The sequence below is a fragment of the Notothenia coriiceps genome, unplaced genomic scaffold (genome assembly GCF_000735185.1).
Source record: "Notothenia coriiceps isolate Sejong01 unplaced genomic scaffold, NC01 NC01_scaffold00032811, whole genome shotgun sequence".
NCBI classification, from domain to species: domain Eukaryota; kingdom Metazoa; phylum Chordata; class Actinopteri; order Perciformes; family Nototheniidae; genus Notothenia; species Notothenia coriiceps.
The window spans coordinates 107,752-118,830 of NW_011365512.1; the positions used below are offsets into that span (position 1 = coordinate 107,752).

Sequence of the window (11,079 nt, forward strand, 5' to 3'; positions counted from 1 at the left end):
CTCTGCAATTTTTACATAAAAATGGAATTATGGATTATAAATAATTCCAATTATTGCCCAGGAACTTTATCAACCTATGGATTAACCTATTCAGCTGCGTTTTTTCTCGTTTTAATGCCATTGAAGTGATTGAACACGTCTTTTGATCAGATTAACAGCTACGGTGAGACGATCTCCCTAGAACAGGGGTCACCAACCTTTTTTAGGATGAGGGCTACTTTCAAAAAATAAAGCAAGTCGGGGGCTACTTTTACTCCTCTTTTTTTATTTTTGCNGTTTTACTGTCGGGTCACTCATTACTGGTCCGCGAGCTGCATGATACTGACGGGTTGTCAGGAGAGGGAGAGAGCGCTCCGTTTATTATTCCCATGTTATTGTAAATTACTGTACACTTTTGAATAATGTAGTTAATCTACTATAATTAGTTTGTTTAATATCGAATCATATCAATTTGTTTTAAAGCACAATAAATAACAAATTAGACATTTGACCGGCACTTTTCTCATTTAGTCCGGAAGATTTAAACTTTAACGGACATGTTGACCGTTGAAAAAAATATTCTAACGGGAACTCTGGCACCAGTGTGTTGTTTGTACTCACCTATCTGGACGGGTTTTTCTGTGAGCCTTGTCCACGGTCCTCCAATCTGCTCCAAACTTCTGTTATTCTGTCTGTTCCACTGTACTCAACGTGAGTAAACATTATAAGATTATTGAGGTTCTGTACTAGGGATTAAAAGTCACAAATAGCTGAATGGTCTCATAAACTTTACAAAGGTCACCACTGGAGGATCCACCAAGACCGTTAAATTATTAGCAATTAGCATTCACCTGTTCACCATCATTGCGGGTTTGACTTGAGTCTCCTCTTCTTCGTTTTAAAGGTAGGGTAGGTAAGAATGGAGAAACCAGCTCGAGTGCACTAGAATTTGAAAGTACACAACCAAAATAAATCTGCCCCTTCCTTCTGACATCCTTACAGAGCCCCTCCTCCAACACACACGAACGCGCACATGACCAATGAGGGCACGAGATAAGCTTGTGCACGAGATGGAAGGCAGGTAGGCCATCCAGTTATCTGCCGCGGGCCGGGGCAGATAATTGGTCTAGCTTTTTACAGTGCCACAGTTTCCACAGATTAAATATTTGTAGGCTACATATTTATTGTCAAAGCAATTAATGTATTCATTGCTATCGGGATGTTAAGAGCATTCCATGGAATATAACACCAAGTGTTTCTGAAGTGAATTACCTACCCTACCTTTAATTTTGGGTTTTCTGGGAGTTGGAATGATTTAAGTTGCATTACTGCCTCCTACTGGTTTCACGACATCATTAAATGGTCTGGTTTGCATAAAGAACACACCTAAATGTTTATTTTCTCTTTCTATAAATTATATTTTGGATGAATCTGGACTAATTTTGTCATAAACCCGTAGCCACTTCAGACTTCTTGCATACAATCAGGACATGAACCACTATCTTATTTTCTTGACACTGACTTTCACATAAAAGCCATTTGGAGCATTTAGTCAATTACTGTAGATTCTGAGTTGTAGGTGGTTCCTGTTGATATATTATAAAGCCATGAGTTACACAATCCAGGAGTTTCAACACCAACATGTTTTTTTTCCGTTCTCCAAACCCGATTAAGCATAACAATAATTCTTAACACAAATATGAAACTTTTCATGAAATGTGATAACTTAGAAGGGATTCATCTGACATATTTCTGAAAGTCATTTACAATTCATTAAGGGGATCTTTTAGTAATAAGTAACAACAACAACATTTTTGAAATCAAGATTTTCCTTTTTATTGAAAACTTGGCCAGGATTCTGTACAGCAGAGAGGGTGTGCAATGCACAGGGGTAAGAAGACGGGGGCAGGGGGGCTCTAGGGAGTCAGTTTCCCGTGATACCTGAACCGAGAATCAAGTTGGTAAAACAGCAAGGGGAGTCTTGTTCCCTCTCTGGCTTATAAGAGGACTGTGGAGGGGGAATGAAGTGAGGGACTAAAAAAAAGGGAGAAAATGGGGGAAAGCAAAGCTCAGCCCATAGGGGAGAAAGAGAAGAGTAGACAGAGAGGGATGGAGGGTGGTCCATCTTCCACTGAGGTGGGACAGATCTAGATCCTCACCCTTCCCCTCACTGCATTATCACATCGACTGTTTAAGGCACTGGGTAAGGCCTCAGACATCTCTCCCCCTTTCCCTCTTCCTCCGCCCCTCTCCCTCACTTCCGCTCTTTCTCTTTCTCTCCTTCCCTGAGCCTCACTTGCTGGCCATGGTGTAGCAGCCCTGCTGGTGCCACTGCATGTCACGGATACGCCTCACGGACTGGAACTGAGGATGGCGGGCACCGAACTCGTTGAAGTGCTTGAAGTCTCCCTTCTCCAGCAGGTACTGGCTGCCACGGTATCCGGGGAACTGGTATCCCACCCAGCTGGAGAAAACAGAGGAAACATGTCAGCCCCGGATGCTGTAGGTACATTTTCTTTCTATCAGTGACAGCTTCAACCACTCACGTTCCACAGCTGACAATGATGCTGCCAACTCTGTCGGTGAAGCCGTAGGAGAACAGGCTGGGAACGTCATCATCCATGATCTCCATCTTGCGGCCCTTGAACTCTCCAACCTCGTACAGGCAGATCTTGTGCTTCTCAGCGTCCTGGAGTAGAGGAAAACAGGGAGAAACACTAGTTTAGCTGGCAGTCGAAAGCAAAAAAGAAACTTGTGAGTAAGAAATCAAGCAGGTTTTTTTGTACCATTTTGACGGGCCTGAAGGACAGCAGGTAGTCGTTCTTCTGGCAGTTGCTCCAGGAGTCCCAACGGGGGTACTCTCCCTTCTCCAGGATGTACATCTCACCACAGAAGTTCATCTGCTCGAAGCCCACGAAGCTGCAGAGGAGAAAATATTATGAAGCATCCATGCTGCAAGATGACTGCATATAATTACTAAAAAAAAAAAATCTTCTTTGAGACTTACGGTCCGCACTCAACGCGCACAGAGCGCACACGGTCCATGCCCATCTCACACACATTCATGCACTCGTTGCTGATCTCGATCATGCGACCCTGGAAGTTCTCCTGGTCGAACACGTACATCTGGAAGGGACAGATAAACACAGATGAGTCAGTTATCTGTGATATGATAACCTGAATATATCCGGATATCCTGTGCAAGAGATACCCACCTTGTAGGACATCATTCCCATCTCAGACTTCTTGCTCTGAGCAGCCTTTCCGTCGGTCTGGGAAGAATTCTTGGACTTATCACTGGACATGATTGCTGGGTGGAAAGAGAGAAAAAAATCACAAGAGTGGAAACTTTGATATGACAAATCAATCCTGTTTGCACCAGTGAAAGTGTTTCGAGATAGAAGAAAGACTATAAATGTAACATTTTTAAAAAGGTATTTAAAATAAAGTGGATAATTTAATTTAATCTATGCCTTTTCCTTCTGATTTGTATCTCAACACACCTGTTGGTATACAGTATGTGTTTGTACCTTACCTGTGTGTGTGTGCGATTCCTATTAGAAGCCTCACTCGAAGTGTGTGCGGCTCGAAGTGCGCACCTCCTTTATATATGCTGGCGCTCACAGGAGAGGGATTATGGGTAGAGAAACAAACCTGCTGAGGTCAGAGACACGAGACAAAAGAAACCCCACATCATCAGAGAGGGACGGTCAGAGGGGGCGGGCAGAGGCTGACTGACAGGAGATGGAGCTCAGACTGAGGACTAACAGAACAAATCTGATACAAGTTGATGTTTCTGAAATCAACTTTTAGAGGTAAATCATGCCCCCTAAATCAAATAAGCAGCATTCATTTATACGTCATATATTCTCTAGTCTACATACCAATCTGCTTATTCAATTTATAAAGCAGTATGACACATGAATACAATGACATGAATGTTTAACTGTGGCTAAATGAATCTGCAAATTAAAAGCTTTTTCATGAAAGTTTTTGAATGTTTCCAGATAATACCAGTGATTAACTTGTGTGTTACATTATATCTGAATAAAATAGTCCCAATTTTTTGTTGGGTTATTACAGTTATTAAACCTCTCACCTGGAACCCCCCCACACAGAGGTTTGAAACCATAATATTCATAATCTTGGCACGTTTGTTTTAATTTAGAATTGGATAAATGTGACTGCAGGGAAACTTTGAAACAACAGTTTGTCATCACAGCACAAGCACGTTGTTCTCCACTTTTTACACCATTGACATAACCAGATCTCAGATCTGTGTGCAAACAGGTGTAGCCTATGAAGGTACACGCACTAAATCGTTTGTTGTAAATTAGACTTCATTGTTTGAACAAATAGCACGGAAATTCACTTTATAGTTATCTAGCCTTTCTATTCTCATATAAAGACACACCAGTTATCTTCTTCTGTGTATCACTGCCTCTCTACTCCGCCGTTAATCCCCACATTCTCCACCCCACCCAGGCCCATTGTGCCGGGGCACGGGCTGGACTGCTGACCGGGGTCCGAACATACCGGAGCGCCTTTGTTCCGCAGCCCCAGCAGCACTATGGGATGTGCTGAGCTGGCCTTGAAGCAGGACAACGGCATGCAGCGGACACGCAGCCAACCCGGGGGCGCGCCTCACTGCCGGGTCTAACCCATAGGTCTAACCAGAGCCGTGAACGCGCAACAGCAGGCGCGCTCCCCGACCGTCGGTATAAAAATGAGGCGCCAGGTTCACGCAAAGCTCTACGCGAGGCAAGCCGTAGGCGTATCACTTTCAAGCTCTTCCAATAAAGTGCCAATCTAGGTAAGGATGCTTTCTGCTCTCATACAGCTCAGAGTCAGACAGACACAGACAGACAGACAGATGAACCCCAGGTGCTTCACGCAGACACTGAAAAAAACAAAAGCACTTTCTGAATCACCTGTACAACACCTTAATTTTAATCTGAATTTAGTTTCAGATTGTTTTCAAAATTTAAAAAAGATAGAAAGACAAGAAGGTATATTAACCATTTCTGGCCTCCAGATGTTTAAATTCAGATTTTTTTGGGGACTTGTACCGCTTGAATGTTATACAGAGATTTGTGGTGTGCCTTTAGAAGTGAGAATGTAACACTACAACAAATTGTGCAGAAACAGTGTGGAATATCTCATTGTTAAATCATTTATGCTTTTAAAAAAGTCTCTAAAGGTGCTGTTTTTTTTAAATTTACATCTCAGGAGTAAAGATGTACAGAACTACAAGATCCCCAATGATGCAGCCTTTGGTCAACTCTGGTATGGGCATGGCTCCTTTCTTCAAGGTAAACACTCACATTTGAGCAAAGATTCTGCTTGATGCTGAAAGCTAAAGGAGGATACCCTTTATACAACTGTATTGCCAACATACTTCTTGTAACTTGATGCCTCTTATCCTCTGTCTCCCTCAGGTGACTGTGTTCGAGCAGGAGCATTTCCAGGGCAAGTGCCTGGAGTTCACCTCTGAGTGCTGCAACATCCAGGACTGTGGACTGGACAACATCCGCTCCATCAGGGTGGAGAGCGGAGCGTAAGTGTCTCAAACATGTTACACTGTTAACAATTAGAATTAGTGTTCTGACAGTACAACATGTTAATGAAATATAGTCAAGTAAAACTGTTATCCCCCTTTGTTTTCTATTGATTAATCATTACAAACAACAAGAGGAGATAAAGAGGAGTCATGTGGACGCTTTAAGCACCAAGAACATGATGTTGTTGACTATGCAAAGGGGCTGAATTGTTTTTGTTCTGAATGAAAGAAAGCCTATTTTGGAAATAAAATGCTTTTGAGCTGCATGATTTAATAGAGCATCCCTGTGACATAGTCCGAATTTAATTACACCCGGATCTAAATTAGATGGCTCTTCAGATGGCCATACAGTGAAGTGATGATAACATCTCTCTCTCTCTCTCTCTCTCTCTGATAAGCTGGGTGGGTTTTGAGCACCACGACTTCCAGGGCCAGCAGTTTATCCTGGAGAGGGGAGAGTACCCCCACTGGGACGCTTACAGCGGCTCCCTCTCCTACCACGTGGAGCGTCTGATGTCTCTGCGCCCCATCTTCTGCGCTGTGAGTACATCCTATCTCTTAGTGTTCAGGTGACATTTGACCTTTACCCGGGGATTCCAAAGTCAAACTTTTTCTCCCCCCCCATGCAGTCCCACCAGAGCAGTCGCATGCTCATCTTTGAGAAGGAGAACTTCATGGGCCGCAGTTCTGAGATCTGTGACGACTACCCCTCTCTGCAGGCCATGGGTTGGATGATGCCAGAGGTTGGCTCCATGCACGTGCAGTGCGGCGCGTAAGTGAACCTGATTGATGGGATGCATTTTATCAGGACATACTCGAAATGCTCCTCCACTTCCAAGGATATTTACACTTGAATATCCATTTCAAATCTGGCTACCAAAATATAAATGTACAAATAAACCTGCACATAGTTTATGTATTAAACACACAAGCTAAATGTCCTAAATCCCCCCACTCGTCACCACTCCCACTAACTGTTGTTTGTTTCTCCTGCAGCTTTGTGTGCTACCAGCACCCTGGATACAGGGGCCAGCAGTACATCATGGAGTGTGAGAGGCACAGCGGAGACTACCAGCACTGGAAGAACTGGGGGTCCCACTGTCAGACCCCCCAGATCCAGTCCATCAGGCGCATCCAGCACTAAGAGGCAGACCGAGACAGAGACAGACACCCCTCGACCCCTCTAAACCCCTTCCTCTTTCTTTATCCCCCTCTTCAATCCTTTCCTTCCTCTTGACTTGAGATGCAACAGCCGCCCCCTTTACCAATGCTGCCAGAGTGTGATAAGAGAAAATATCACACTGTAAAAGCACAGGGAAACACATGCTCCAGATACAGACACGCTGACACTCATAGGGTCTTTTTACTTGGTTTAGAGGTTCCGACGCACTCACAAACACCTGCGCTGTACTCCTTACCTGAGCTGGGCGATGAGTAGAGTGAATCCTCAGCGAGCTTGAACAGAGGGGAGGTGAAGCTTCAACATGAAGACATGAGAGAAAGCCCCCCCAGCACCCAGTCTCCTCAGTGCAGCTCAGATGTGTTGTTGTGTGCAGGAGGTTGATTACTAATAAACTCCATTTCACTTCATGTCTTCTTTTTTTATTATAAAAGTGTGAATGATGAATACAATGTACTCTCTTTGCAGCATGAAACACCACCTGTAGGTTTTAAAGATTTAAAGAAAAGGGTTTGCATAGGGTTTTAATACACACAAAGAGGAAGAACTATCTAAATGTCTATACATTCTCAAAAGCATTTGGATAAGTTTCTTATTATGTTTTGATGAAACACACTTTATAGTTTATTTTTTCAAGTCAGGAGTTCAGTTGTAATTGAAACCATTCTTTTCAAGTCTGAATATGATTAACTTTAAACCCCTTAAAAAAATGTTTTGAATTGGGAAAATAACAGGATAGAGAAGAAACATCTTCAGTTTCATTCATCACAAGGACATGCATAATCTTTACTTTTCAGTGTGTCGGCAGAGAGAGCTGGAAGCAGTGCGAATTTAGGAAAAACATGTAAATAGACAAACGTAAAGAAAGGAGAGAATATATTCCTCACTCTGCGTTTAGCAAAAATGCTGCAAATACATAAAATCTTATTAAATTCACAATTGCTGTTTTGGCAATATGCAGCATAAAGAAACGTGCTACTTACACACCAGTATCATTGGACCTATTTACTTACACGTTGTGTTTGTATTTTACATTTCTTTGTACATAAAAAAAAATCCACACCCCAAAGGTGAAACCATTTTGAGTGAAGTGCATGTAGAGTCACAGAAAAGAGCCTCTGCAGGAAGTAGAGAGGAACCTTTATTCTAGAAATCAGTCCAGGCTCAAAAGAGCCATAAGGAACATTACCAAACACAACGTAACAGTAAAACAAGGAATACAGAAGTTTCCTGGAACATTTCCAACTAACAAAGGCTAATATTGTCAACATTTTTACAACTAAAACAGTAATAGTCATAATTATAAGTAATAAAACACTCGCCTAAAACACACTTTGATTGTTTTTGCACTGCATCTCTTTCTAAACTGTTTCTATATCGCTGTTTTTCTCACTTTCTGCAGTTAAAACAAACTATGATGAATATCTCTGCTTAGTAAACATAAAATTACTGAACTTAACAGCAATATTTTTTTTTACATAAAATCAACTGCTTAATACCTCGAAAGAATAAAAAAGTCATGGTTAGCTCAACTCAGGAACTGAATAAGTGCATATGAACTTCAGTCCTCTTTTTTGTTGCTGATGTAAGTGCCTTCATGCGTTATGATGCACATGTTTGCTTTTTTGTCTTTAAATCCAAACAGATAGCCAACAAGTAGCTCACAAATCTCTCACGTGATTGTCAGACATTTATAATTAGACGTTATTTATCTTCAGCTTTAAGCTAAATGAAAACAATTCAGTAATGTTTTTCCATGAAATCAAATAACATGAACTGGAGAAGACAAGTCGAAAAAAACCTGACAGATGCTTGTGAAGCACCCGAGTGTGACGATCCTTGTTAACTAGCTCACCTCACAGTAGCGATGATGAAGTGTAGATTGGATTGTCTCCCACAACGTCAATATCGTCGTCTCCTTCCTCTTCCTCAACCTCTGAGCACTCTGTCCAGCTGAAGAGCACGGGATCAGGGGCGGGACTGGAACCGCCAACCACATCGACGTCCTCGTCATCCTCCCAGCTTCCTGTCGACGTCAGACTGAACTCTGTTGCTGAAAGTGAAGTGGGTGAAAGTGAAAGCTTTGCTTCAACACAATGTGACAGAGTCTGAGGTGAAGTGTCCGAGTCTTCAGGTTCTCCGTCCACAGCAATCATCTCATCCCCGCTGCTCTCCATCTCACAGTCAGTTTCTCTGATGTTGATTTCACCCCTGTTTGTTTCATCTTCTGTTGGTAAGCACTCTCCTGCAATGGGAACAGTCTCTACAGAGACTATGTCCCTCCTCTCTCTGGGAGCTGGCTCGGAGACACAGTCTGCAGATTTAGAGCTCAGTGCGCATGTTTCAGAGGTCGGCTGTGCTGTCTGCTCAAAGCAGACCCTCTTAGGCACAGAGGATTCCTCACCCGTCTCCTCTGGCTCGGTGTGTCTCTTCTCTCCCCTCCTTGTTTCCTCCTCTACCTCTTCCTGATGCTGGACTGTTAATTCTTCTTCACGTGTCTCTGGATTTCTCTGTAGTTGTTCATCCATTACACAGGGCTCCATAGGCTGTGGCTCAACAGGTAGTGATGAACTCTCTGTCGAAAATAATAATCAGACACAGATCATGTCGGTGCAAAGCTATCTGACAGACAGCGTGAATCAGGAAAAAGTAACATCGTCTAAACACACACTTACTCCACGCCAAACAGATGTAATCATACTGTCTTAGTCAGGTCAGAATGGTTGCAACAGTGGAAACCACGTCCATATTTAAATATTATGCGTGAAACTAGGGCTGCTCGATTATGGCAAAAATCATAATCTCGATTATTTGGGTCAATAATTGTAATTGCGATTATTAAATGCGATTATTCATTGACTTTGAAAACATCCATTTATTGGAGAAAAACATTTGAACAGTATGTTTTTAACAGTTGATTACCCTGAACTTTAAGTATAATTCAACTGAAAAAGTATTTAAAAAAAATAATAATAAAAAAATAATCGTTTTATTTAGATTACGTTGTTTTCGTAATCGTTGCAAGCCATAATCGTAATCGCGACTAAAATACGATTAATTGAGCAGCCCTACGTGAAACGAGCTCTATGTAAATTAAATCTAAATATTTATTGCACCGCAGAAAGAGTCTTTATATGTTTTACTCTCCAGACTCAGAGAAATCTGAATCAAAATTATGAAATCAAACAATTTCTTTAATATTTATAAGTATGTTCAAACTAGATTTGTACAACAATATAAAATGTAGAAAAGATGTATATACTTTTAAATGTGCATCATCGTATTCATTTCCAATTGTTTGTGGATGTTTTTATCACCCTGGATGGTGATCTCTTACCATTAGATAAACTGTCTCTTCCGGGGCCTGCTGATGATGGTCGCTTAGTTTGAAGTGGCTCCACAAGAAAGGGCGCACTGTCCTGAAAAACAAATGAATCATATTCAATCATAAAGACACATTTACAAAAAAGAGTTTACAGCAATGCTACCAATACCAATGCTTATTTATGTAGTGTACTTATGCCAAGCTTTTAGCTAAATGCTAACAGGACACAATGACAATGCTAACAGGCTGATGTGAAGCAGGTGTACAAATCACCGTGTTCACCATGGAATGGTAAACATTTAACAGGTATTTGGATTAAAATCTAATTTATTTGACTTAGTAAAGTTTTTACCTGAAGGCATTAGTTAGAAAGAGTTAGAAGGCTTTATTATCTCAGAGTTTTGTTAACATTTTCATTTGAAATAAAATGCAATAAACATATAAACGTTTCTCCTAACACTCACTGGCCGTTTTCTCAATCGTGAGGATGCTTGCTTGGTAGCACATGTCTTCCGAGTCACTTCCTTCAGAAGCTAGGCAAGAATCCCTCCTGGCAATCGGAAAACGAAGAGTGGAACAGGCTAGCAAGTGTGCAGGTGTGTGCGTCATAATGAGAGCCCTGCCTTACATTTTCCGCCACAGATTTGGGGAAATTGGTCCGTACGCAAAGCATTGTGGGGATTTGAAGGACGTGAAGTCTACCCATGTGCAGACTCGAAATTACCACCCAAAACCAAGGACGCGCGGCCTCGGTGGAATTCCAAGTATGCTGGGGATTGGAACAGTCCTTCGGCGGCACTCGATGACGTAGTATCCTTGAAATATAGGCTTGGAAGCCAGTTTCCTCGCGATTGAGAAACGGCCACTGTTTGCAGACTACTCTGTGTTTCGCCACCAAGTATCTTGAGAGTATTAAATTACATTCTATATTAATGTTAGCAGATAGGGTGTCACCAAATCAACCCAGGATGGAAATCATGAGGATTCGCAACTCTCAAATAAAAGATGTTTAAAAGACACATTTGGAGGTTGGAA

General features: G+C 41.9%; 3 protein-coding genes across 3 annotated transcripts; 1 reads left to right on the plus strand and 2 right to left on the minus strand.

Moving 5' to 3' along the window:
- Nucleotides 1-2,271: 2,271 nt before the first annotated feature.
- Nucleotides 2,272-3,640, minus strand: LOC104961168 (beta-crystallin B1-like). The gene is made up of 6 exons (XM_010789402.1): nucleotides 3,515-3,640; nucleotides 3,195-3,289; nucleotides 2,987-3,105; nucleotides 2,766-2,898; nucleotides 2,526-2,668; nucleotides 2,272-2,443 (listed from the first exon to the last, which is right to left on the minus strand). Exons 2-6 carry the CDS (start codon nucleotides 3,282-3,284, stop codon nucleotides 2,272-2,274), a joined length of 657 nt encoding a protein of 218 aa, XP_010787704.1. The 5' UTR covers nucleotides 3,285-3,289; nucleotides 3,515-3,640.
- A 1,100-nt stretch (nucleotides 3,641-4,740) lies between these two features.
- Nucleotides 4,741-7,069, plus strand: cryba1l1 (crystallin, beta A1, like 1). The gene is made up of 6 exons (XM_010789403.1): nucleotides 4,741-4,792; nucleotides 5,209-5,291; nucleotides 5,418-5,536; nucleotides 5,938-6,079; nucleotides 6,169-6,311; nucleotides 6,536-7,069. The coding sequence occupies exons 2-6, from the start codon at nucleotides 5,217-5,219 to the stop codon at nucleotides 6,681-6,683; spliced, it is 627 nt and encodes a 208-aa protein (XP_010787705.1). The 5' UTR covers nucleotides 4,741-4,792; nucleotides 5,209-5,216; the 3' UTR covers nucleotides 6,684-7,069.
- Nucleotides 7,070-7,847: 778 nt separating this feature from the next.
- LOC104961170 (uncharacterized) lies at nucleotides 7,848-10,133 on the minus strand. The gene is made up of 2 exons (XM_010789404.1): nucleotides 10,057-10,133; nucleotides 7,848-9,294 (listed from the first exon to the last, which is right to left on the minus strand). The coding sequence occupies exon 2, from the start codon at nucleotides 9,260-9,262 to the stop codon at nucleotides 8,576-8,578; it is 687 nt and encodes a 228-aa protein (XP_010787706.1). The 5' UTR covers nucleotides 9,263-9,294; nucleotides 10,057-10,133; the 3' UTR covers nucleotides 7,848-8,575.
- Between the last annotated feature and the right edge of the window lie 946 nt (nucleotides 10,134-11,079).

Bases quoted from the DNA above. Each gene is read 5' to 3' on its own strand.
- cryba1l1 (XM_010789403.1), top strand. From the start codon at position 5,217: ATGTACAGAACTACAAGATCCCCAATGATGCAGCCTTTGGTCAACTCT. The intron at 5,537-5,937 runs GTAAGTGTCTCA...CTCTCTGATAAG, and splicing joins ATCAGGGTGGAGAGCGGAGC to CTGGGTGGGTTTTGAGCACC. The intron at 6,080-6,168 runs GTGAGTACATCC...CCCCCCATGCAG, and splicing joins TGCGCCCCATCTTCTGCGCT to TCCCACCAGAGCAGTCGCAT.
- LOC104961168 (XM_010789402.1), bottom strand. From the start codon at position 3,284: ATGTCCAGTGATAAGTCCAAGAATTCTTCCCAGACCGACGGAAAGGCT. The intron at 3,106-3,194 runs GTGGGTATCTCT...TGTCCCTTCCAG, and splicing joins TGGGAATGATGTCCTACAAG to ATGTACGTGTTCGACCAGGA. The intron at 2,669-2,765 runs GTACAAAAAAAC...CCTCTACTCCAG, and splicing joins CCTTCAGGCCCGTCAAAATG to GACGCTGAGAAGCACAAGAT.
- LOC104961170 (XM_010789404.1), bottom strand. From the start codon at position 9,262: ATGGAGCCCTGTGTAATGGATGAACAACTACAGAGAAATCCAGAGACA.